Source organism: Vipera berus (genome assembly GCF_964194415.1).
Source record: "Vipera berus genome assembly, chromosome: 2".
NCBI classification, from domain to species: Eukaryota; Metazoa; Chordata; class Lepidosauria; order Squamata; family Viperidae; genus Vipera; species Vipera berus.
In genome coordinates this window covers 119,997,705-120,024,676 of record NC_138203.1, presented here as the reverse complement: position 1 = coordinate 120,024,676, position 26,972 = coordinate 119,997,705, and the positions used below count along the sequence as shown (strand labels likewise).

The window sequence follows — 26,972 nt, the reverse complement described above, 5'->3', positions numbered from 1 at the left end:
GATTGGTTGTTCATGCCCCCATTCAACCCAGGACAGTCCCTCCAGTGTTCACCTACATTTACAGGGCTTCAAGAAGACATATTTTCCAAAGCTGTCAAGAAATCTCAGATGCTAAGGATTGTATCTTGGATGTTACACACCACACCCATTCTACTCTTCAAACAACTTGAAATGGAACTAAATGAAATGAATAATTTGAATCCATGTGAGGTAAATACAATGGCCAATGACACCATATCAATTTCAGCTATTTCATCCTTTTTTATTTGCTCAATAGCTTTCATTGGTTGTCAAACAAAAAGGTAGATATTAATAGCACATTTGTAACTAGGACACTGACTTGCATCACCACAGCAAGACAGAAGGTGGAACTGGTATGCCAAGCCACTCTGAGCCTGCATTATGGTGCGTGGACTCCCCTGAAATCTTGGCTTCCAATAGATAACAAAGCTGTACAAGTTGGGAGCTGTTTTCACAGGGTGAGGAAGCGAGCTAGTCAAGAAGCAGCTCATACAATCATAAAGTGTCTAAATGTGTAGAGTACATCATCACTGAACAGACTGATGTGAAAGGGTGGGCAGAGGTTAATGGGGCAATCTGCTTTACAGACACATGGCCAAGGCTTCAGGGATTTTCTTTTTCTTCCTCAGAGCTCTCCTTCTTAACTTCCTCGTAGACACCTTCAAACTTGTCACCCTTTTCTGCTCCTACTGATTGTGCATTTGGTACCCACAGGCCAGAATCAATACACCGCTGCATATGGTGTTTTGCTTCCTGTAAAAGATAGAAAATATATACTGCTGAAGGGCTATATATTGCACATTAGATATCTTAGCAATTCTAATGAACTCGTAGCGGGTTCCTTTTGCTTCCAAAAATTACTGTAGAATCTAAAGTTTAGAAAAATGCTCGGAAAAATACTTAGTGGTAATATCTTTGGAAAATAGCATGTATAACCTCAAAGAGAAAAATAATTATGAAGGCACACAAAATTAGTGCCAAAATTAGCAGTTTCCTGATTTCAGTAAACATACTGAAGTTCAGCTATATTATTAAGTCCTGTGTCCCGACATAGAGCTATGGAAAATTCTAAATCAATAAATTACTAATGAACAAAAACCTGGAGGCACAGTCAATATCCCATTCTACCCAAGTGAATTGAGATTGCTCTGTGCCAAAGAAAGCTTAACCCACATAAAAACTACTGATTACATTACTGGTTTCCATTAAATACAGCATTTAATTTGCATAGATACATATCAGATTTTTTTTATTTTTTAATTTAATTTGTATATTATATTTGTATAATTTAATTTGTATAATTTGAGAAGAGTGAAGCTAATCAAGGCTCTTCAAATTTACAAGGCACCTGGAGAGTTAAATAATGTTGTTTTTATTGTGCCTAATTATCTTCAAGCAATCGGTCATGCAAATATATAAGAAGAGAAACTAATATTACTTGGAAGTTATCTGGAAATAATATTCTGTAGCATGGAGAAAATCGGGAATCTAATTCTTAGAGCAGTTCCATGGATACTCACAGCAGGATCCATTTTGCTGATAGTATCCTGAAGCATCTGCACATCTTTCACATCAAAACATTTTTGAAGTTCCTGGCCAAAAAGAAAAAGAAATAGGATAGCAAGCAAGGGAAAGTATCTGCACACAATACATTCTTAACATTTCCATCGTTGTATTAAAAATTGAAGACAACAAAGCAGTTTTCTCTGAAGCATGAGAAAATGCAATTATAAGGAAAGAACGTTTTTCAGTCTGGTATTTTTGCATTTACTGTTTTATAGAAGAAACGTCCCTTCAAAAATACAAGAGTTATTACTAAGTTGTTGTTTGTTCCAAAGGTGCTTTTTCAAAAGGCAACTGGACTGTTTTTCCTGGAAGACAAGATCCAGATATTATTGGCCATCTTTCACTGGCAAACACCCATTCATTTTTCTCAACCAAGACTCTGTATTTGTCTTGGATGAGCAGACAAGATAAAATTTTGACATTTTGCATTTCAAAAGTTTTTTAAACCTCTGGATCTTTCCTTAGGCATTGGGGCCAAGAACTTAGGTAATAGGTGGTAGATATTGGTTGCCCAAATATGTCTTTTGTTCTTGCCATGGTATTGTTGGGAAACTGTTTTGTTTTTATGATTGTATGCTGCAGTTTTATGAGTTGGGAGGCCATTATAAATCTTTAAACATTAAAAGCCTGCAATACTAAATAAACCACCTAGAATTTTCCGTCAGTGTCTTCTTACAGGTAAGTGGCAACAATTATGACATTCTTCAACAAAGAGTTATGACTTTCTCAAGTCTGTTAAAATTTAGTTAACAATTCAAATCACCTATGTTCTGTTGAATATTTTTTCCTACCTGAATATTTGGGGGGTAATTTAGCCTTTGGACATTACAGGCAATATGTAGGATTGGATTATTTTTATAGGTTATGGCTGAATATTTTAAATGATATTGTGTACATTTTTGCACATATAGCATATATTGCTTTTGAAGGAAAAACATTTCCAGTCATAGGTAAAAATGATATACTAACACACAAGCTGTGAATGCTCCAATACTTGAAGTTTTTAGGAAGAGACTGGACAGCCATTTGTCTGAAATGCTATAGGGTTTCCTGCCTGAGCAGGGGGTTGGACTAGATGACCTCCAAGTTCCTCTTCTTCTTCTTCTTCTTCTTCTTCTTCTTCTTCTTCTTCTTCTTCTTCTTCTTCTTCTTCTTCTTCTTCTTCTTCTTCTTCTTATTATTATTATTATTATTATTATTATTATTATTATTATTATTATTATTATTATTATTATTATTATAAAACTTTTATTTATAAAATCTGAAACTCAGTAAACTGAACATTCAAATTGACTGGCACTAATGGTTGACATGGGTTGCTGCCAGCATCCTAGGTATCAACCAGGTATCTCCTTAAAATGTAAGATGTTCCGAGTAGCGCAGGTTTTTTTGTAGCTTTGCTGGAGTTATTGCAGGAAGCTGCAATTTCTTGATGTATTTTGCAAAGTTTTTGGACATAGTTCCCAGAGCCCCAATGACAATGGGTATCACTGTTACACGTTTCATCCATAATCGCACAGTTTCGATGGCCAGGTCGCGGTATTTTGTAATTTTTTCCAGTTCTTTTTCTTCAACTCTGGCATCTCCTGATACAGCAATATCAATCAACTGTACGCTTCAGTTTTCTATGACTGCGATATCTGGCATGTTGTGTTCCAAATGACGATCTGTCTGTATTCGGAAGTCCCACAAGATCTTCACCCTCTCATTCTTGACAACTTTTTCCACCCTATGTTCCCATGACTTTTCAGACACAGACAAGTTGTATTTTTTACACAATGCCCAGTGGATTAGTTTAGCAACTCGGTCATGTCTAGCTTTGTAATCAGTTTGCGCGATTTTGCTGCACTCACATATTAAATGTGAAACAGTTTCAACTTTGTTGTTGCAAAGTCGGCAATTTGGATTGTCGGTAGATTTTTGTATCTTCGCTTTCATGGCATTAGTTTGTAATGCTTGTTCTTGAGCAGCCAGTATTAAGCCTTCCGTTTCTTTCTTGATGGTTCCCATCTTAAGCCATGCCCATGTCAAGTTGTTATCACATTTTCCTTCAATATTTTTCAAATGCTGTCCATGCAAAGCTTTGGTTTTCCATCTATTTAATCTATCATCCAGCTGTTTTTCCTTATATTCTGCCTTTGTTTCTGTTATTTTGATAATGCTCTCTGTTTTCACAGCCTGCAACAATTTTTCTCTACTTTGATTTACATAGTCATTCAAACTTCGTTTTTCTTCTTCTACAGTTTGGTGGATTTGCAGTAGCCCTCTGCCCCCTATTCTTCTTGGCAGGTACAACCTGTCGATGTCACTTGGTGGATGTAGAGCATGATGCATATTCAAGTTTACGCGTTTTCCGGTCTAGGTGTTCCAATTCAGCCAAAGTCCAGTTGATAATTCCACCTGGATAACGTATCACTGGGACTGCCCATGTATTAATGGCTTTAATTATATTTCCAGCATTCAAGTCCAAAGTCCATTCTAATGTCGCTGCTAAACAGTTGAACTATGTTGAGTATTGATTCAAGTTCAGTGTGGCTTTTCGCATACAGTTTTAAGTCATCCATGTATAGTAGATTGTTTATCTTGCCATGCTGGCTTGAGATGTGGTATCCCAGTTTTGTGTTTCGTAATATTATTGTCAATGGAATTAATGCGATGTTGAACAGTAGTGGTGAAAGTGAGTCCCCTTGGAAAATTCCTCGTCTGATGTTGATTTCACCAATGTTCTCCCCATTTGGTGTTAGAACTGTTTTCTATTTTTGCATATTTGCTTTCAAAAATGTACAGATGTTTTTGCCGATTCCAAAGTTTTCCAAACACGCATTAATCCAACTGTGGGGTAATGAGTCAAATGCTTTCTTGTAATCAATCCATACCATATTTAAATTTGTTTTTCGTCGTTTTGCATTTTTGTCAATGAGCAGCTGATCTTTTGTTCCTCCTGATTTTTTATAATTTCCTTTTTGTTCTGCTGGATACAAATTGTTTTCCATTAGATGATTGAACACTGAATTTGCCAGTAAGGCAGCCTCGTCTCCGAAAAGAACTCCCTTGAGCACTGCCCGCTGAACTTTTATTCACCTCCAACATTACAAAAAACTTCATCAGTCTCATACAAAATAGGGTACATAGAAATAATTGGATACATAATAAGGATTACTCAGGTGCCTACGAGATCACACATAAACAAGGTACCAAAAGATGTATGTGAAAGCTTTATCATAGCGTTTCCCAAACCTCCCACATGCTAGCCTGTCTATGAGCCAGGAGAGTGTGCTCTCACTGAAACAAACAGGGAGGCCCATTAGGGGGTCTGGAAAGGCTGAAGGGTGAGAAACCAAATTCTTGGGAGACCAAATTCTGACCGTTCCCACACTTGTAAAAAGTTTGAATATTGTTGGCAGACAATTGGGCGGTAGTTGCTTGGTTCTGTGCTCTTTTCAGGGTTTCATTATCAAGTATGTTCAACCAGCTGTTAACCATTCTTCACTTGTGGCATTTTGAAGCATTTCATCAAACTGAGTGGCCATGCGGTGATGGAGGCTGGTGAGGTGGTTCAACTAGTATCCATGCAGCTCGTCCAGGCCAGGTGCACTCCAGTTCTTGACCTTCTTTACTTGTTTTGCAACCATATCGGTGGTTATTACAATATTCTCCATTTTGTTTTGTGTTGCTTGTTTCTGGATATCTTTGATCCAGGAGGCAGTTTTATTATGTTCCACTGGGTTTTCTCATAGTTCTTTCCAAAAGTTTAAGGTTTTTTTTTTTACATGGTAGAACAGTAGTTTGGACTTTATTTTCGCCAAGTGACCGATAGAAGAGGTGCTGGTTTCTTCTGAACTGGACATTTTCACGATATTGTTTTATTTGTCCTTCATATCTCTCAATTTTCTTTGCTGTTGCTATTACATGCTGTTTTAGGTTTTCCATGATTTCCATTATTGTTTTTTCCTCCAAGTTATATTTTTTGTATAAATTATTTTTCAGCTTTTCGTAGCTTTTTTGTTTTATTTTCAAATTGAATTTTCCACTTTGGTGTTCCAGTGGGTTTCTTTTTTGGCATTTTATAATTCTGCAATTATAACAGTGGCTGTACTGCACATTAGTTGGTTTGTTTCATACAGTGTGCTGGATGGGATGGAAGTTAAAACGTTGTTCACAGCATTTAGTAGATCTTTCACTTGTTTGCTATGCACTTCACGGATGGCCAGCAGTCTTTTTCCTTCTGTGTTTTCTTTGATGTAGTTTTCAATGTTTTCTTTCAGCATTTTCACTAGATTACTTAGCTCTACACTTTTGAGTTGTTGCACAGGGGAGTCTTCATCCTGTGTGGTGGCTTCTTCCATTGGTTGGTCAGTTTGTTCAGGTATTGGAACAATTTCTTCAGCCTGTTCATCATCATTGCTTGTTGTTTTCTTTTTAGCCAATGTTCCTAGATGTTGACTTTCCACAACTGTAAAAACTTTATTACAGATGATGAATCGTCTTTGATCCATTAATCGTTGTTCGTTTATGCCACTTTCCGAATGCTTTTCCTTCCACAGTTGCATCATTCTTTTTTGAAATCCCCGGGCTTTATTTGTAGAGATGGTAGAACCTTTAAAGGAACTATTTAATAATATTCAGGCTGGAGGGGAGGTGCCTCCATCCTGGAGAAGGGCTTTTATATCGTTGATCCCAAAGGAGGATCAAGATCTTACTCAGCCTAAGAATTATAGACCTATATTGCTCTTAAATACAGATTATAAGATTTTTGCAAAAATATTGGCAAATAGATTAATGCTAGTCTTGAAACAGACGGTTCATACCGATCAGTCTGGATTTATAACGAAGATATATGAAATATAATGTAAGACACATAGTTAACTTAATTGAGTATTTGGATAAGAATAACCAATTCCCTGCGGTATTGATATTCTTGGATGCTGAAAAAGCTTTTGATCAGTTGAATTGGCAATTTTTATTGAAAGTTGTGGATAAGATGAATTTTGGGGATAAATTTTTGCAATCTATTAAGGCCATATATCAACAACAATCGGCGCAAATTATAATTAATGTGGGTTTAACAGATGCATTTAAAATTGAAAAAGGTACAAGACAGGGGTGCCCCCTGTCACCATTATTGTTTGTTTTAACATTGGAGATCTTATTGATTAAAATTCGGGAATCAACTAAAATAAAGGGAATAAAAATAAAGCAGAATGATTATAGGTTATAGATTATAGGTTAAGAGCATTTGCGGATGACTTGGTTGTTACATTATCTCAACCAATTCAATTGGTTATAGATTTGATGGAAATCATAATACAATATGGCAAAGTTTTGGGTTTTAAGGTAAATAATAATAAGACTAAAATATTATCTAAAAATATGACTATGAATGAAAAGGATATGTTAGTAAAACTGACAGGTTATGAAACTGTGAAAAAGGTTAAATATTTGGGGTATATATTACAGCTTCTAATGTGAAATTATATAAGAATAACTGAGATGTTATGGTTAAAAGTACAAAAGGATTTAAATAATTGGAAAAAATTACAATTATCCTTGTTGGGAAAAATTGCAGCTGTTAAAATGAATGTTTTACCAAAGTTTCTCTTTTTGTTTCAAATGATACCTATTTTGAAAAAAGATGCTAATTTGGATGAATGGCAGAAGGGTATTAATAAGTTTATTTGGGCGGGGAAAAAACCGAGAGTTAAACTTAAGATTTTACAAGACGCTCGGGAAAGAGGAGGACTTAAGGTGCCTAATTTGAAATTATATTACGATGCAGTGGTTTTAACATTGGTTAGTAATTGGCTTAATTTGACCAATAAAAGTATACTTTATCTTATCTTTATGAAGCCGCTGGGTGAGATCATTCGTGGTTTCGGGGTGGGGTATCATCAGTACGCTGATGATACCCAACTTTTTCTTTCCACCCCAAACCAACCCAGCGATGCCCTCGCCGTGATGTCCCATTGCCTGGAGGCGGTCCAGGTCTGGATGAGGAGAAACAGGCTTCGTCTCAATCCCGCCAAGACTGAGTGGCTGTGCATATCGGCATCTCGGGTCAACCAGACTATTCCATCTCTAACGATGGGGGGTGAGGTGTTACCCCCCGTTGATAGGGCTCGCAACTTGGGCGTCCTCCTGGATTCACGACTCAATTTTGAAGACCATATAGGAGCTGTGACCAGGGGGGCTTTTGCCCAGGTTCGCCTGGTGCGACAGTTGCGACCCTATCTGGACCGAGATGCCCTACGCACAGTCACATGTGCTCGTGACCTCCCGTTTAGACTACTGCAACGCTCTCTACATGGGGCTGCCCTTGAGGACCACTCGGAGGCTTCAGCTGGTGCAGAATGCGGCCGCGCGAGTTGTGATGGGGGTTTCCCGATACTCCCATGTAACACCTCTACTCCGCGAGCTGCATTGGCTCCCGGTTGCCCTCCGGGTGAGATTCAAGGTGCTGGTGATGACCTATAAAGCCCTAAATGGCTTGGGTCCGGGATATCTGAGGGAACACCTGCTGCCGGCATCAAGCTCCCTTCGTCCAGTGCGCTCCCACAGGGTGGGTCTTCTCAGGGTGCCACCGGTAAGAGATTGCCGGCGGACGACACCCAGGGATAGGGCCTTCTCAGTGGGTGCGCCTGCCCTTTAGAACCAGCTGCCAGTGGAGCTGAGGACTGCCCCCGACCTCCGTTCATTCCGCCGGGACCTGAAGACCTGGCTCTTCGAGCTCTCTGGCCCAGGCTGAGAATTTTAATTTTAGTTTTAATCTTAATTTTAACTGGGGTTTTACTTATGCAGGGATGAATATAATTTTTTTTAATCTGTTTTTAACTTTTGTATCTCTGTTTTTTAATCACCCTGTAAACTGCCCTGAGTCCTTCGGGAAAGGGCGGTATATAAATGTAATAAAATAAATAAAATAAATAAATAAATCTTGAGGGATGGGATTTATTATATGGGTGGCATGCATATCTGATTTATGATATAAGGTCGCTAGCCGAGTTAAAGCAAGAAAATATTGTACAGTCTTGGTTTCAGTATACTCAATTGCAAGCTAGGTGGAAGTTAGATCAGAAGGTTGGTTTGACACTGATGGATGAAAATTTGGTAAAACAGATCAAAGATCAAACTCGAGCGCATATAAAGAGAATTTATAATGCTTTAATAGAATTGGACTCGGAAACGGAATTGGTAAAGGATTGTATGGTAAAGTGGGCTCAAAATACTCAAGAACCAATTCCATTGGATGTGTGGGAGGTAATTTGGGTTAGAAATGTAAAATTTACTCAAGCCCAAAATTTAAGAGAAAATTTTTATAAAATTTTTTATAGATGGCATTTGGATCCTAAAAAGTTGTCTTGTATGTATTCTAATTTACAGCCCAAATGTGGTAGTTTGGATGCTACTTATTTTCATATTTGGTGGACCTGTAGAAATATAAAAACTTTTTGGATTAAAATTTGGTGGAACATTCAAAAGATTTTTAGGAGAAAGATAAAGTTTACTCCACAATTATTTTTATTGGGTGTTATCATAGATTGTGATACTAAAGAAATTAATTTGATGTTGAATTTGATAACAGCTGCGAGGTTATTGGTAGGGCAATATTGGAAGAAGGACTGTCTGCCTACTATAGAGGAGTGGACGCTTAAAGTGTCAAATTTAGCAGAAATGGCTAAGATTTCTGCTTACTTGAAGGATTATTCACAAGATACATTTCGGTCTGGAGAAGATGGATAGATTATATTCAGAAAAAATATGGGACTAAAAAGTTCCATTTAGCTTATGAGTAAACTTTAGATTGTTATAATTATATATATATATATATATATATATATATATATATATATATATATATATATATATATATATAATATATTTTTATATTTTAGAGAGTTTGTAATTATGTTATAGGCGGGTTAAAGTGTATTATGTATTTGGTTATTTATATAGTTGATTAATGTTAGCTACATTATGATTATTATATATTTGTAACCCTGTAACCAGCTTTGGGAAGTGGGGGAGGGGGAGGGGGGTTGGGGATGGGATAATATTGTAACTTTTATAAAACTTTTCAATAAAGAAATCCCCGGGCTGTTGGTTCTGCCTGGTAGTAGCATTTGATGATTTCTCGATCTTCTTCCATTGTCCAGGTTTTGCGCTTTTGTTCCAGTTGCTTTACAGTTGTACGCTCTGGTTCCCCAGCAGTCACAACTGAGTCCTGTGGCCCATTTTTCAACAGATGTCTAGGAGCCACAGCATCTGACATGGTCCTTGTTGACCCGGGTGATGACTGATCCGGTATGGAATTTTTTTATTTCTCATCATTGGTGATGGGAGGTACCTGGGTTGGTTCACGGTGGCTAAGCCATTACCAATCCGAAGCCGGTAATCCCATAACCATAGGGACCGCACTCGATAGCTGTCCAGGCCTATTATATTATTATTATTATTATTATTATTATTATTATTATTATTATTATTATTGTTGTTGTTGTTATTGTTATTGTTATTATTATTATTATTATTATTATTATTCCTCTCTTCATGAGAAGAGCATCTAAAGAATAATTTTTTCTTTTATGCTTTTGCTAATACTCTGAATTCATCCCTTGAAGTCCTGTTGCACCTTGAAGTCCTGTTGCAGGTGCCTTCTCACGCTGAAGTGCAGTAAGGGCTCCCTGAGAATGGCCCTGTTCAGTGGAAAGTTCCTTCCATTGAGCTGGGAGGACCTATTTATTAGCTTCACGTATCAAACATATTTTCATTCTCTCAGGATATTTACCTTCATGTTATTGCTTTATATCTATTTCTGTACTATTTTTGCTTTTATTATGTGCCTTGCACTTATAATCACTATTTTAGTTTCATTTTAAAATGATGACGAGCACTTTACAAAAAAAGTACCGAACAAGTTTAATCTGATATGGAACTAACTTTGCCCTAGATAAATGAGTAAATGAAAATCACAGTTTTGCAACTGCAACACAAATTATATTTTTATTTCACATCATAGTAGCAAAAGGCAGAAAGCAAAAGATAAAGCAATTTGTTCTAAATGTTTTGTATTTGTTACGTTGCTCAAATATGCAGATATGAACACATGGTGAAACAAAAGGATCATGTAATTCTGAAAGAGGCACTAGCTTCCTTGCATTACTCACTTGTGGGAGAGATTCATACACATCTACAGGATCAAGGCCCCCTGGCCCCAGCCGTTTCTGCCGCTCTTCTTCTTCATATTCTTTCATAGCTCTTTCAATGCGTGCCTTAGCCCGGTCCTGCACTCGAACCTTGAAGGATTCCAGTTCATCATTAAAACCTTCCATATACTGCTGGTCAGCTGTCTGAATGGAGTTTAGAAAAAGAATAGGACAATAGGTGATTCATTCAGCAAGACTGCACATATCAAACAATAAGACTTGGACTTTCATAATCAAAAGTCATTTCCTGTGAGCAAGGTTTTGCTATGAAAGAAAAAAACGCTTAGTTTTTCTTTATCCCCTTTGCATTTCTGACAGTAGGCTTTCTCTCACCTGTGTAAGACTCACCTTGATTTTAGCAAAAAATTGTCTGAAACAAGCTCTAGGATCAACCTTCAGGCTCTTAGCCAGTTCTAGAATGAACTGCATCACTATGGTCTGATGGGCTACCTGTTGCATCAGGGCATGTTTCTGGGAAAAATAACGAAGATTTATTTCAGCTTTAATGATTCAGAACAAATGTACATTTATATATTTTCCCCAAATGAGTTGTTCTAGGCAGCTTGTAAGATACACAAGGGTATAAAAAATAATTGCGCGGGGCATTCTATGATTTTTAGAAGGGCATCCAAGCATCATAGAATTTTTCAGACTTTGTAGAAGGTTTGAGGAAAAAAATTGACTTCAGAAGAAGGGAAGATCTTTGTTTCTCTTTTTGAACTATCTGATGCTCTCCATTCTGACATCAGAACTGCAAGCTCAGGACAGAAAAAAGGTAAAATGGGATAAATGAGAGCATTCTGGATCTGCAAGACTAAAAATCTCTTACTATGGTGTTGGATGCTTTAAATCAGGGGTGTCAAACTCAATTTCACTGAGGGCCGCATCAGCATTGCGGTTGCCCTCAAGGGGCCGGGTGGGTATGGCCAGGGTGGGCGTGGCCTACTGGGTGGGCGTGGCTAGAGTGCATATGGCCTACTGGGTGGGCATGGCCAGCTCTACATCGTTCACATCAAGGGTGCCTATGGGGGCCTGGGCAGGAGTGGGACAGATTTGAGGGTCTCTGGCAGAAGGAGGGTCTCTGGGCCAGGGCCAAGGCAGTGGGGGCCGTTCCCTCACTGTTTCCAGGATGGCTTTGCGGGCCGCATGAAACCACTTCGCGGGCCAGATCCGGCCCCCGGGCCTTGTGTTTGACATGTCTGCTTTAAATAATGCTTCTCTCATTGGAAGATAGACTGGGCCCCAAACCCAAAACAGCATAAAACCCAATTCTTTCCTTCTTCCATCATAAGCATAGGAAAGTGCTGGATTTCCATATCCTCTGAACTGGAACCCTTTAAGAGATAGGATTTCCTTGTTGTACTCTTAGCAGCTAAAAGAACCCAGGAGTGCAATGGCTTAAAAAAAAAAGACAAAACTAAAAGCAATACTAATCTAAAAAAAATTAATCTCTTCTACCTGCAAAAACTGGTCTAATGCTACTGTGGGATGTTCTAACAATGTGATGATGTTATAAATCATCCTTTTTACATGTTGCCAAGAATTATGACTCAAAGGCAAAACATAACCTAAAAGTGGTACAATGATTTTATTTCAAAGACAGGCTATGTTACATAGTTGAAATGGTCTACAAAATAGCCTAATCCCAAACCACAAGTAAATATATTATCCATCACCCTTATTAATTTATTTATTAGCTGCTCAACTCCAATGGACTCTGGGCTGCAGGCAAAACTAGAAACAACAGAAAAACAACTAAAAATATTAAATCAGACAGGCCAGATTAAAATGATCAAATAAAGAACAAAATAAAAAAACCAAAACGGGCTTTAGATAAAAAATAACTACCAGCCATTGGCCTGAAACCAAAACAGCTCCTCATATATCCAGGCCATATAGAACTTTAGAGGTAATAACCAGCATCTTGAATTGCATTCAGAAGCTAATTGGAAGCCAATGCACATCTCATGACAGTGGTGACACACTGGTATACCAAGAAGTGCTTATTACTGTTCAAACTACTGCATTTTGAACCTGCGATAGCTTCCTGGTGGTCTACAAGAGCAGCCCCATGCAGAGGGCAATGCAATAATCCTTACATTGCCCTTGAAAATGAATTGGTAACCAGAACAAGCAATTAAGGTGTCCCATGATTCTAACAATCTGACTCAGTAAAAACATCTAACTGCAATGTTTTTGCACTGCTTTCACTTTAAAGTGATTTAAAATTTTGCATAGTACTGCAGTCAAAAGTTGACATATGCATACTGTATAACATAAAACCACTGGCACACCAGTTGCAGTTGGGCAAAGGATCTGTTAGTTTGTAGTTACATAAACATCTGATAATAATCCTAGCTCCAGGAGAACTCCCAGATTACAGACCTTGTATTTAAATGCATCTATATTCTTAAAAATCAGATTTGTGTCAGCCTGGCATATAAGCATATTTACATTATATGTTATGACTAAAATTGTTAGGAATGTGGCCACAGAAAAACATTTCAAAGCAATCAGTATTGGACTTATCTTCACTCTTATACTGTAGGTAAAGATATTTTAACTCTTATTTGGTTTTTAAATAGAGTTAATTCTCCCTGAAATGTTCATGGTTTTGAATTCTTTAGTGTTTTTTCTTCTAATTCACTGCTCTAAGAGCTCAGATAAAATCCATTCTTACAAGACAACTGCAGCATCTTGCATTATCAGCACCCAAAATCTACTCCAAAAGGTCCAACCTTCTAGATCAGGGGTGTCAAACTCGCAATGTCACCTGACATGTCGCAACGTGTTGTGACTTTTTCCCCATTACCAGAGCTGGGGTGGGCGCGGTTTTGGCATGATGCATCCGGCCCATGGGCTGGCAGTTTGACACCGCTGTTCAAGATCAAATATTGACTAAGTGGAGGAATGGAAAGGGGAGGGGGAATTATTATCCACACTGGAGGATAGCACTGGATTTCATTCTATTTAGAATAAAACATTATTAAGTAACTACAACAAAATAGTTTCAAATCTCCAAAATGTTTCATTATCAAATTCATGGCATATTTTCTTCTTGGTCATGATTCCTTCTAATTTTTAGCACCAGACTATTTTCATATGTCAGTCTGTAACTTCAACAATGAACGAGTACATCTCTGAAGCAAACATTTTCTTCTGGGCATGTAATTCTGGCTGCCAGGTGGCAACAAGTGACTCGGCAACACTTGACTACTGTACTTATCAGACACAAACTGAAAATTTGTTTTTTTTTTTATATACCGCCCTTCTCCCGAAGGACTCGGGGCGGTGTACAGAGCAAGGTAAGTATACAGTATAAACAATAGTAAAATAAATGAAACCCCAAAATCTATCAGGCCAGGCCGGCTTGCTGGAATAGGTAGGTTTTTAAGAATTGAAATAATTCTGCCAGGGGAAGCTAATCTTTTGAAGCAGAATCAGATGTTTAATGAACAGTACACCAGCCATTTATTAGGTAACTATAAATAATAGTTGCAGATTCAAGAAAAAGGAAAAAGCTTGCCTTGCAGTAACCAAAATTTTCAGAATAGTAAGTCATAAAAGCTGTTGATTTGTGTAACAAAGTAATTTCATAGAACTTTGTAGCCACTACATACAAATTATTTGGTGCCCAGAGAGAATCCTCCAGCACTAGAAGAGCTTGTTGCCTTTGATACAGTTCAATAATCCAGATCGGTTTGTCTAGTTTGATAGACAAAGCCTATCATTTTCATCCAAAACTCCTGGACAAGTTCCTAGGCTTCACACTCACCTCTTCTACTTCCAGATCAATACACCAGATGACTAAATAATTGGCTGTCTCTTCACAAACAAGATGTGGATTATCAGATAGGTATTTCTGGCTATCATCCCAGTGCCGCAGCATTCCTTTAGAGCAAAAAAATAGCAATGTCAAATCAAATTCTTTCCATATCGTATAAAGAGAATAATTTTCCCAGCAGAGCTTATACCAAAATGTGACATGCAATAGTGGAGAATATATGTAGTTTATAGGGTTCTTGATGTTCTCTGAGCCTGATGGGGAAGAGCGCACTTAGGACTGTTTGCTATAGCAAGCAGAGGTCAAGAAAAAGGGCAAACAGCCCTAAGCACATTCTTATTTACATAACTATTAACCAGCAACTAAATAAGGAGGAGTCAATACCATATAAACAGAAACAATCAAAGAAATGATTAACACCATTTAAAGAGCAAGCATTTTTTGTTATTTTATAGTATTATTTCATTTTATTATACTATAGTAGGGAATATAAGCTGCTCAAGTGCTGGTTAGTGGATTTGAGTGGCTTGTATGTTCCAGTAAGTAACACTGATGTTATATTTTCCCATTTTTACACTGTGTGCCTGACTGTGGACTGCACTCCAAGGCAAAAGTTTCTGGCATAGGTTTTGGAGCCCTTTCCAGCATCATGAGCTTCAGTAACTTTTTTCCTAAGAATAAGAGAATTCTTTTTAAAATCTTGGCATGATCTACAAGTCTATGTCACGTACAACTAAATCCCACAGTGGTAATAAATGTGTTATGATTGTATTTCACTTTTAATGGTAGATGTCATCTCCATGACTGGAATATCTGATTCAGTTTAATCCCTCTAATTTTCCAGTACAATCTGAAAATTGTACTTATTGTACAAATTGTACTTATTGTACAAATTAGCTTGCCTAATTTGCAGAAAACATTTCCGCAAAATGTGTATTTTTCCCAAAAATGTGCATTGCTTTTTTTTTGACCAAGTACAATTGGTTATATAAATTCCAAATGCTCTTAGACAAGCTTGTAATCCATGAAAAAAATTGACTACTGCATTTTTTTTGTACAAATTTCTTTGCTGGTATATACAAACATTCCTAGACCACATTCCAAATGTATTTTTGGAAAAGCTAATTTTGGATTTACCGAAGTGCTTGATTTGTTTCTCATATTTTTCCACAAATGTTTTGTGCTTCTTCTCTTTTTGTTCTTCTGATTCCACATCTTGTTCAGTTTTGACATTGAAGACGCTCTACAATAATAAAGTAAGCCATGTTAAAGATACAACTGTGTAACTGGGAAGCATGATGCTTTATACAGTAGTGGCCAAAATTGTGGAAACCTTTTGGGAAAAGTGTACAGTAAAAATGCCATCTTTGGTTAAGTTTCCACCAATTTTTCTTCTAATTTCTTTATAACTGTAGCCTTGTTCACTTGATAATAGTATATTACATCGCTTTCTGGGCAACCAGTCAACTCTTTGCACCATTACATTACCGTATATACTTGAGTATAAGCCGAATTTTTCAGCCCACTTTTTGGGCTGAAAAATTCCACTTCGGCTTATACTCCAGTCAACAAAAAAACTTACCGAGGACTTGGTGCTTCCGGGATCGCGTGCACCTCTCCCAAGCCACCGCCGTCCGAGACCTGCCGAAGTTTGGGGAGTTTGCGCGGAGGAACGGAGACCTGGGGAGGTTTGGGGAGGCGCCCAAACCTCCCCAAACGTCGGCAGGTCTGCGCGGAGGAACGGAGACCTGGGGAGGTTTGGGGAGGTGCCCAAACCTCCCCAAACGTCGGCAGGAGGAACGGAGACCTGCCGACGTTTGGGGAGGCGCCCAAACCTCCCCAAACGTCGGCAGGTCTGCGCGGAGGAACGGAGACCTGGGGAGGTTTGGGGAGGTGCCCAAACCTCCCCAAACGTCGGCAGGTCTGCGCGGAGGAACGGAGACCTGGGGAGGTTTGGGGAGGCGCCCAAACCTCCCCAAACGTCGGCGCCCAAACCTCCCCGCTGCGGAAAGAAGCAGGCAGGCAGGGCGCGGAGGAACGGAGACCTGCCGACGTTTGGGGAGGTTTGGGCGCCTCCCCAAACCTCCCCAGGTCTCCGTTCCTCCGCGCAGACCTGCCGACGTTTGGGGAGGTTTGGGCGCCTCCCCAAACCTCCCCAAACGTCGGCAGGTCTCCGTTCCTCCTGCCGACGTTTGGGGAGGTTTGGGCGCCTCCCCAAACCTCCCCAGGTCTCCGTTCCTCCGCGCAGACTTGCCGACGTTTGGGGAGGTTTGGGCGCCTCCCCAAACCTCCCCAGGTCTCCGTTCCTCCGCGCAGACCTGCCGACGTTTGGGGAGGTTTGGGCGCCTCCCCAAACCTCCCCAAACGTCGGCAGGTCTCCGTTCCTCCTGCCGACGTTTGGGGAGGTTTGGGCGCCTCCCCAAACCTCCCCAGGTCTCCGTTCCTCCGCGCAGACCTGCCGACGTTTGGGGAGGTTTGGGCGCCTCCCCAAACCTCCCCAAACGTCGGCAGGTCTCCGTTCCTCCTGCCGACGTTTGGGGAGGTTTGGGCACCTCCCCAAACCTCCCCAGGTCTCCGTTCCTCCGCGCAGACCTGCCGACGTTTGGGGAGGTTTGGGCGCCTCCCCAAACCTCCCCAAACGTCGGCAGGTCTCCGTTCCTCCTGCCGACGTTTGGGGAGGTTTGGGCACCTCCCCAAACCTCCCCAGGTCTCCGTTCCTCCGCGCAGACCTGCCGACGTTTGGGGAGGTTTGGGCGCCTCCCCAAACCTCCCCAGGTCTCCGTTCCTCCGCGCAGACCTGCCGACGTTTGGGGAGGTTTGGGCGCCTCCCCAAACCTCCCCAGGTCTCCGTTCCTCCGCGCAGACCTGCCGACGTTTGGGGAGGTTTGGGCGCCTCCCCAAACCTCCCCAAACGTCGGCAGGTCTCCGTTCCTCCTGCCGACGTTTGGGGAGGTTTGGGCGCCTCCCCAAACCTCCCCAGGTCTCCGTTCCTCCGCGCAGACTTGCCGACGTTTGGGGAGGTTTGGGCGCCTCCCCAAACCTCCCCAAACGTCGGCAGGTCTCCGTTCCTCCTGCCGACGTTTGGGGAGGTTTGGGCGCCTTCCCAAACCTCCCCAGGTCTCCGTTCCTCCGCGCAGACCTGCCGACGTTTGGGGAGGTTTGGGCGCCTCCCCAAACCTCCCCAAACGTCGGCAGGTCTCCGTTCCTCCTGCCGACGTTTGGGGAGGTTTGGGCACCTCCCCAAACCTCCCCAGGTCTCCGTTCCTCCGCGCAGACCTGCCGACGTTTGGGGAGGTTTGCGCGCCTCCCCAAACCTCCCCAAACGTCGGCAGGTCTCCGTTCCTCCTGCCGACGTTTGGGGAGGTTTGGGCGCCTCCCCAAACCTCCCCAGGTCTCCGTTCCTCCGCGCAGACCTGCCGACGTTTGGGGAGGTTTGGGGTGGCGCCCAAACCTCCCCAAACGTCGGCAGGAGGAACGGAGACCTGCCGACGTTTGGGGAGGTTTGGGGAGGCGCCCAAACCTCCCCAAACGTCGGCAGGTCTGCGCGGAGGAACGGAGACCTGCCGACGTTTGGGGAGGTTTGGGGAGGTGCGCGCGCACCTCCCCAAACCTCCCCAAACTTCGGCAGGTCTCCGGACGGCGGCGGCTTGGGAGAGGTGCACGCGATCCTGGAAGCACCGAAGTCTCGGCCGCGCGCAAGTCCTCGGTAAGCTCCGGGCGGTCACTTGCTTCGCGTCTCCTGAGGGAAGGGGGGGCGACTGGAGCGGGCGTGTTTCCTCGCCTGCTGGGCGCCACGATTTGCCCGGGGAACGCGCGGGCCCCGAATGGCAGCGTGGAGCGAGGAAGCGGACAGCCAGGGCTTCCCCGAGAGCCGCGGCCACACAGGGTATTCCTGTGTATTCAGGCTTGCAAAATGGCGGATCGAGCCTCTGCTGGCGGCAGAGGCTTGCAGAGCGCGGATCCAGCCTCCGCCGGCAGCGGAGGCTTGCAGAGCGCGGATCCAGCCTCCGCCGGTGGCGGAGGCTTGCAGAACGGCGGATCGGCTTATACTCGAGTCAACAACTTTTCCCAGTTTTGGGGGGTGAAATTGGGGGTCTCGGCTTATACTCGAGTCGGCTTATACTCAAGTATATACGGTAATTTTATTATGTTTTACAAGCTCACTAAATGAAAGAAAAAAAAACCAACCAACTTGATAGTGATCACATAACACACTGACAAATGTCCTCTCAGCTTCAATACATGACATCAATAATTGAATCCTACTGTGATCTGACTGGCTCATTGCCAAAACAAGATGACACCTGACTGGCTCTCTCATGCTCATTGGCTACAATCAGATGAAGGAAAGCTACCTGATATCAACCTAAGCAAGTTGTGCTTCCTTTTTCTGGTAACTTGGCTATAGCTTTTCATAGAATACAGTACAGATAATTGAACAAACTATGTTGCATTACATTCTTGATTAAATTATCTTTCCATTGATATATAATTTTATGGTACTACTACTACAAAAAGAAGAGGTGTTATTAGCCATCAAACCTCAAAAATACACTTTTCCCAAAAGGCTCCCACAATTTTGGCCACTACTGTATATCGCTGAACTTCAATATCCCTTCAGCCTCAGTGCTCAAGACTTAAATATCAACCACGAAAGTCAACATTGTATGATGAGCTTCTGGCATTCCCCATTTCTGCATACTAATGTTCTAACTGTTGTCAACCCCCCACAGTGTATCAATAATATTAAATTATTCCCAAAACAACCTAAGCCAAACAATAATGCACTAGCAAAAGACTGATGAGCTGAACCAGTTCAGAAATTTTAGGGGCAATTAAACCAGTTTTCTCAAGGCAGTTTAACCAATCCAATAAAGTATTTAACTTTATGCTCTACTGCTAACCTGATCAAACTGTTGCCAAGTAATCTGACTCAACAATTTTCCCTGCCATAATCCATGTTACTCATTTGTTAGATTTAGAACTAACTTTTCTTTGGAAAACCTCTTGAGGCTTCTTCAGCTATTCATTCTACAGCTCAAGTTTGCTTCCATCAAATTACAACAGATTATGTTTGTTGAAAACAAATGTATTTATAACCATAAAATATGAACTTCTGCCCACAAATCCCAAAGAATTTCAGTAGTTTGACTATTTTTCAAAGTTCTTCCATTTGACCTATATCATCTTCTCTTCTGTTGGAAAACCTCCAGGACCAACTCCACATGGAAGCATTTCCCCTCCCCCTCTTTGTTTAAGGGTGGAAAAGAAAGGCACAGATGCAGCTAATCCTGCTGGAGCTCTTGTAGAAAAGTTTCAACAGAATCAGCTCCAGATCACCTGTGCCCTTCCTTTCCCCCTCAAGGCTCCATTGTTTCACCTGTACAGAAAAAGTAGGAAGATGAGGAGCAGAAATTTCAAGGGGACAAAGCCCCACTCCCTAAAGTCATGTGACCATACCATGGTAACCGGAAAGATTAGTCCCAATCTCTACCTTAAAGCAAAGAAATGTAGCACCACTACTTCCTTCCCTTCCCACCGTCTCTTTTTCTTGCAAAAACTCAGTTAGATACATTCTCTTACATCACAGCTGGTCTAAACAGCCCAAGCATACTTTTTTTTAATAAAATGGCCGCACTCATTCTCCATAAACTAACACCACTGTTGCTTTAATTGTACACTTACTTTTGAAATTACCCATGGATATCTTAGGGAATGTGGATACCTGGAAGGTAATCCTTATTTCACTATTGTCAAACATAGACAGCACTACAGCTGTATGATCCATATAGCTTTGCTTATAAGACAGCCAGATCAAGTCCTCTCAGTTCTATTTGAAGGTTCAGAAGCAAGGTAGAAAAAGAATCTAACCAAGAAGACCCACCTTACTGAAGCCATCTTTGCTGAGAGTGTCAACATTCCAGGGCATGTTCTTTTCCTTCTTCCTGAGTTCTTCTGCTTTATTGTCCCAGTTCTTTTCTTCTTTTTTGAGTTGCTGTGCCTCAGCCTGTAACCTCTGCAGCTCATTTTTGCTACTCTCTCTGTTGGCCAATTCAAGTTCTTTTATCTTCTTCTGGCACTCAGCCAACTTACGTTTGCAATCCCGGGATCCTTTGTCTGCTTCTTCTTTCTCTTTGTGGAACTGCTCCATCCGTTCAACTCGGGCCTGGAGAACAGGTTGTTTAAATAGATCTTCCTAATATCAAAATACCTTTTACTTTGAAATTCATATTGTAAGTATAATGGAAATACAATGGATGTGCCAGTTCACAAATTGTAGCGCAGTGTGAAGACAAATATGAACAGCATTTGTCACAGACACACACAGATAATCACCCTCTTAGAATGAGTAACTGGTTACATACCTTCATCTTTAATAACTAAAGCCAGATGTTTCCAGTAACTAATTATCAGTCTTTCACAACACCATATATGAATGAATTAGCCTTCACGGCTTGGTAGTCTGGCAGGGGGGAGGGGGAGGGAAAGCAGCCCACACAAGCGGTGCACTGCTTGTGCAATTTTAGCTGTGTGCCATCTCACTATTCATGCAAGTCAAGCTGTGCTCGTGCACACTGGCCTGCAGCTCGTGTAAGTCAAGCTGCATGTGTATGCGCTGGCCAGACACTTGTGTGGCCCGGTTCCAGACAGGCCACAGCCTGGTAGTGAGCCGCAGCCTGGGGCTTTGGGGGACCCCTGTTTTAGACCATCTCACCAAGGTGATGTATTTTCTAGCAAGACCTGCTAGCTTTAGGTCCTGTCATGAAATCTTTTTGGGACTAAGTCTAGAAACTCTAGATAATCTACTGGGGTCAGTCCAAAATATTGAATTAGTTCTTCATCTATTCTCTTATAGACTTGTTTGTTACCACTGCCTTGCTACAGATTCATCTTATATTTTCCCTCTTGGATTTTGATAGGACAACCACTCTTGGTAACTTTAATAGCACAGCCACTATTACTGTTTCAAATCTTCTCCATTTCAAGACTAAGTCTCCAGCTGCAGATGATGAAGCCCCAGAACTTTAGAAATGATTTGCCCCTTTTCCAACCTGGCAAGTGTCAATGGCTTCTAATTGAGGTCTTCAGAAAATTCAATTGAACATACTTTCATCATTTCTGTGGTAAGAATTTGCCAAACTTGATGAAACTTACATAGGGCAAGCCTGACCCAAATTATGTATATTATACTTATTACTAAATTACTAATACATCAGATGCTAGTTCAAGTTATGTCTTATGCTTTAGTTGACTGCCCTGTATTCCGCCCTACCCTGGTTGCTGTGACAAACAGCCCTAGAGCAACACAGCTCTGGGGCTACTTGCTACACTGCAGCTGAAGGCTTCTTGGCATGTATAGCTCTGGGCCTATAAAAAGCCCCTGAGCTACAGACAAAGCCACGGCTGCCCTAGAAGTATAGCACAAAACCGCAGCATCCCAGACGCCTCAGTAGTATCATGCAAACCTGCAGCACCCAGGAAAGCTGAGCTACCCACTCAGTTGTAGTCACCATCATGCACTCTGAGGCCCCTGCCACTCTGTGCTCTGTCACCCCAGACCTTTGCTGTTGTCTTGTTTCTGCTGCTAACAAGGTTTACCTGCCCAGGCGCTTTGTGAAGCAGCTACTGGCCACCTGAGGCTGCCTCCCTGGATCTTGCGAGGAAACCACCACATATGATCTTGGGAAGAAAGCCTCATGATGCCAGTAGCTTCTTTGTGAAGGGTCAGACTGGGTGTGCTTGGACAGTAACAGGAGCAAAAATGTGAATATCAGATAAGCAACGAGCCAGAAAATGCAAGAGTGCCCAAAGTTTAATCACTGCAGAGGCACTGCAATCTGCCATAACTTTGGGCACTGGTCATAAGTGCCTTCATTCAATACTGGCATAACTTAAAGGTTTCAAATTGAGGACTAATTAGTGATTTTCATAATATTTTATTTACGGCAATTGGTGGAAAGGCAAGTTACACATTTAATAATGCTGCTATTTGACAAATTCCTTTTAAACTGGTGAAAGAAAATTTGTGCATCCTTAAGAACTATCTGTAATCCTACAGTCCTTGATTTACAGTGCAAACATCATCTTAGTTTTACTAAAGAAATAGAACTTCTGGTTAAACAACACATAAAACAGTGCAATATATCACATCTTCATTGAACATACTGAGCCAGCATTCACTAATTTGTTAGAAAATGTTGTGTGAAGACATTAATCAATCAACTACTTTAGTTGAGTGGGATATCCCAATCTGTCAGATGACAAATACGTCCAAGTTTGAAGAGTCCTCCCCCATAAAACACACACAGAAGGTTTACCTCTATTGGACTCTAATACAGTTTTCGAAGCAAATTATATCCACATTAAATAGAGATTTTTGTAGCTGTAAGAAGAATGGGAATGGAAGCTCATGAAACTTGAAAGAAATAAAACCATTCACAAAGATTTTGGCCATCATCAATCCATGGTCAAGGAGACAATGTACAAGTGGAGAAAATGCATTATTATTATTATTATTATTATTATTATTATTATTATTATTATTATTATTATTATTATTATTATTATTACTCTCCCTAGTAATGATTGTCCAATGTCACCTCAAGAGTAAGTTGTACAATACTGTAGGACAGACATGTCAAACTCATGACGTCACATGACATCACGAGATGTATCTGGACTGTTTTGCCATTGCCGGCAATGGGGTGGGCGTGGATTCTGTATGACGCATCTGGCCCGCGGGCCAGCAGTTTGACACCCCTGCTGTAGGAGATTGAAACCTGAATACAATAATAACAGAGAATTTGCTAGCCACTTGCATTGTCTAATATCAAGAGTGAACAAGAGTGAATGGTATGGCAGGGATACTAAGTATGAAAAATCACTATCCTCCAGAATGCACACTGTTGCTCACATGAGGTTTTCCAGGGGATGATCTAACAACTATTGGACTGAAGTTCTAAAGACAGACAAGATAAAAGTAGAACTTTCTAGCACTGATAAGAAATGTTTAAAATTTCAGAAAATGAAACCCTACACTAGAACAAAAGAATCTCATCTCATCTGTGAAGCATGGCCATGGACGTATGCAACCCCAAGACCTGAGACATTTAAAATCACTGACAGAATAATGGATTCTGGATCGTAGGAAATTCTACAGCAGTCTATCAAAGAATCCATCTTGTTTAAAGCTTAAATTAATTGTTTCAATAGAATAATCCTAAAAATACTATTAAATCTACAACAGGATGGCTTAAATAGAAGAAATTTTAATCTATTAATCTGCAAAACAGCCCCAAAATATCAATGAAATGAAGCAATTCCGTAAAGAGGAATGGCCCCCAGTCTACAAACCTAAGTGTTGTATTGATCAGGCTGAGAAAATATTTGGTTAAAGGTCAATGCTGCTAAAGGAAGTGACACTTAGTAACTAAAGTTTCACATACTTTTTTCCAACAAAGACACTGAAGATGGCTCAATATATTCAATTACTTACATGATTTTTATTTAAAAGAACCTCTCTATTAAAAGGAGTCAGCTCAGACAATAGTTCAAGATAATTACTTCTAAAAGATCTATTACCACTGTCTATCTGCAAGATAAGACTATTATCCCTAGGTATAGGACAGGGGTAGGCAACCTTGGCTCTTTTATGACTCGTGGACTTCAACTCCCAGAATTCCTGAGCCAGCCATGCTGAGGGGAAAGGGAGAGGTTTCCAAGCTGAGCCATGCTGGCTCAGGAATTCTGGGAGTTGAAGTCCACAAGTCATAAAAGAGCCAAGTTTGCCATCCCTGGTATAGGAGAAACAATATAACAACTGAAATAGTCAAACTAATTTCAACAGGAGGTAGAAATCATTCTAGATGAAAGAAATCAACTATTTGCTATGTGAAAAGCAACATATTTTTATCATAGCATAACTTTCTGTGATTTAGCCCTCCAGAATCAGTGGCTTTAACACTGAGTTCACGCTGGCAAGATTTTTAATACAGGTTCTTATCTTCCAGTAAAAGATACATGCCCTAATACAACTTAGGCTAAGCCACAGCCTGCGTACAAGATCAGAATAGATTATATCTCTTCTTAGCTCATGGACTATGAATAGTTTATGCTACTTATGCTAGATATAAGCATTTAGGGGTTTCTTATTGATCTGAAAACTGTTTACTCTTAACTGTTTAATTTTTTTCAGCCTACCTTTTAGAAGTTTTTTATGTTTGGCATGAAAAAACAGTGGTACCTCGATTAACCAATTAAGTATTTGTTAATTGGTTCCAGGAGCTGCTATGAGTACCACAAACAATGATTACCAATCAATTTCCCCCCCTAAGGAATAATGTAGTGAATCACAAGGCAGCCGACATCGACAGGTTCTAGCTTGTATGCTGAGTACCAAGCAATGAATACCGGAACAGAATTTTCACATCAAAATACATTGAGTACCAATAAGATTCAAAGCAATTGGGCACCAAGGTACCACTGTATGCTACTTGCTGAGCACTGAGCTTCATTTCGACATATTATAACAATCCCTCTCATATGGAAAAATAGGAATCCTATTCTACATTTTCAGAAGAGACACAAAGGGGTAACTCAAACAGACCTGGTGCATATACAGTACAGGTAGTCCTTGACATATAACTGGTCACTCAGCAACCACTCCAAGTTCCAACAAACCTGCCTTGGGGATATTACAACTTGACTTAGATTTAAAGTTCTGACAGTCACCTCTGCCCACGTCACATGATTACACTTTGGGATCTTGGCAAATGGCTGCATTTTCCTGCGGTCATGTGACCTCAATTTATGGCTATTGCCAAAACTGCCCATAGCAAATCATTTGTTCGCTTAACAACTGCAGCCACTGCAGCCTTCACTTAATCACCACTCAAAAAAAGATCATAATGCATTATAATGGGCAAGATAAGTACAATCGTTTCGTGCTTTATATACTGGAAACGATAGCAAGCCACTGCAGGAGCTAATAAAGGTTATACCGTATAATAAAGTAGATGCCTAGGGATCAGTGACAATCCTCCTCTTCACAGAAAACCTAAAATGTTATTTGTGAAAGGCATTTGCCTCTTATCTCTCGGAGGGCGGGGCGGGGGGGCTACTCTAGGCAGCTTACAACAAATCGGCAGAATGTTTAGGGAAGGCGGGAAATTAAGAGGGGGAAAAAATTGTACAGTATTTGATGCGGAAAAAATTGTACAGTATTTGATGCAGTCGGTCCTTATACCCTTTCGAAATGAAAGTTTAAAGGCTATATAGGCTGGGGTGGGGTGGGGAGCTTGGGCCAAGGAAAGGTGGGCGCTGAAAGGAAAGTGGAGAAACCCTCTCCGTAGGAGCTGCTCTAAAAAAGAACTCCCGCAAGGCAGTAGCAACGAAGCAGGGGCGACGCCTCTGGAAGCCATTATACTGGAAAGGGCCTTGGAGGTCTTCTAGTCCAGCCTCCTGCTCAAGCAGGAAAACCTTATACCAGGGGTAGGCAACCTCGGGTCTCTTTTATGACTCGTGGAAGTCAACTCCCGGAATTCCTGAGTTGAAGTCCATGAGTCACAAAAGAGCCGAGGTTGCCTACCCCTGACCTACACCATCTCAGACAAGTGGCTGTCTAGCCTCTTTTTTAAAAAAAAAATCTCCAGCGATGGAGCGCCCACGATTTCTGGAGGCAGGCTGTTCCACTGGTTAATTCAGGGGTCTTCAAACTTGGCCCTTTTATGACTTGTGGACTTCAATTCCCAGAATTCCTCAGCCAGCTTGGCTGGCTGAGGAATTCTGGGAGTTGAAGTCCACAAGTCATAAAAGGGCCAAGTTTGAAGACCCCTGGGTTAATTGTTCTCCCTGTCCCGGAAGGCCTGCTCGCCTAACAGGGGAAGACTGGGGAAGCAGCGCTCGGCTTCATCGTGGCGCCCCTCCCCCAAGCCTTTGGGCTTCTCCCAAGCGGTAGGAGACCGAGAGGAAAGCCCCGCATCCTATAGCACGCCGTCTGGGAGGAGGCAGCCCCACCGAAATTCCACCCCCACCACCCGACCCTTCAGAAGACCCTCCAGCTGCGCTGGCCTCTAAGGATCTTTCCCAATGTTTCCCTATCCCCAACCCCACGCCCGCGGCAAGGGGCTCGGGGGTGGGGGCGAGGCTCCGTCCCTTACTTGGTGCCGCCATCGGAAAAGGCTGGGGGTGTCGATGTTGGGGTGAGTCTCGTCTTCATCGTCGGACACCTCGATGTGATCCCAGACGCTGTAATCCACCATGGCGCTGCTGTTGCCGCTCCCAAGGCGCTTTCCGTGGGGGAGGGGTGCCGCCTCTCCTGGCTCGGAGTGATCCGCTTCCTCTCTACGTCACTGCCGGAATCACCGGCCTTCACCAGCGCGGCGGAGGCGTGGCTTCTCTCC

The 26,972-nt window shown here is 41.5% G+C and overlaps 1 protein-coding gene across 1 annotated transcript; it reads right to left on the bottom strand.

Moving 5' to 3' along the window:
• Positions 1-237: 237 nt before the first annotated feature.
• CDC37 (cell division cycle 37, HSP90 cochaperone) lies at positions 238-26,972 on the bottom strand. The gene is made up of 8 exons (XM_081320608.1): positions 26,730-26,972; positions 20,456-20,737; positions 15,709-15,814; positions 14,563-14,678; positions 11,136-11,258; positions 10,749-10,931; positions 1,542-1,613; positions 238-774 (listed from the first exon to the last, which is right to left on the bottom strand). Exons 1-8 carry the CDS (start codon positions 26,829-26,831, stop codon positions 625-627), a joined length of 1,134 nt encoding a protein of 377 aa, XP_081176734.1. The 5' UTR covers positions 26,832-26,972; the 3' UTR covers positions 238-624.

Bases quoted from the DNA above. Each gene is read 5' to 3' on its own strand.
- CDC37 (XM_081320608.1), bottom strand. From the start codon at position 26,831: ATGGTGGATTACAGCGTCTGGGATCACATCGAGGTGTCCGACGATGAA. The intron at 20,738-26,729 runs GTAAGGGACGGA...CCTGTTCTCCAG, and splicing joins TTTTCCGATGGCGGCACCAA to GCCCGAGTTGAACGGATGGA. The intron at 14,679-15,708 runs GTAAATCCAAAA...TTTGCTCTAAAG, and splicing joins GAAACAAATCAAGCACTTCG to GAATGCTGCGGCACTGGGAT.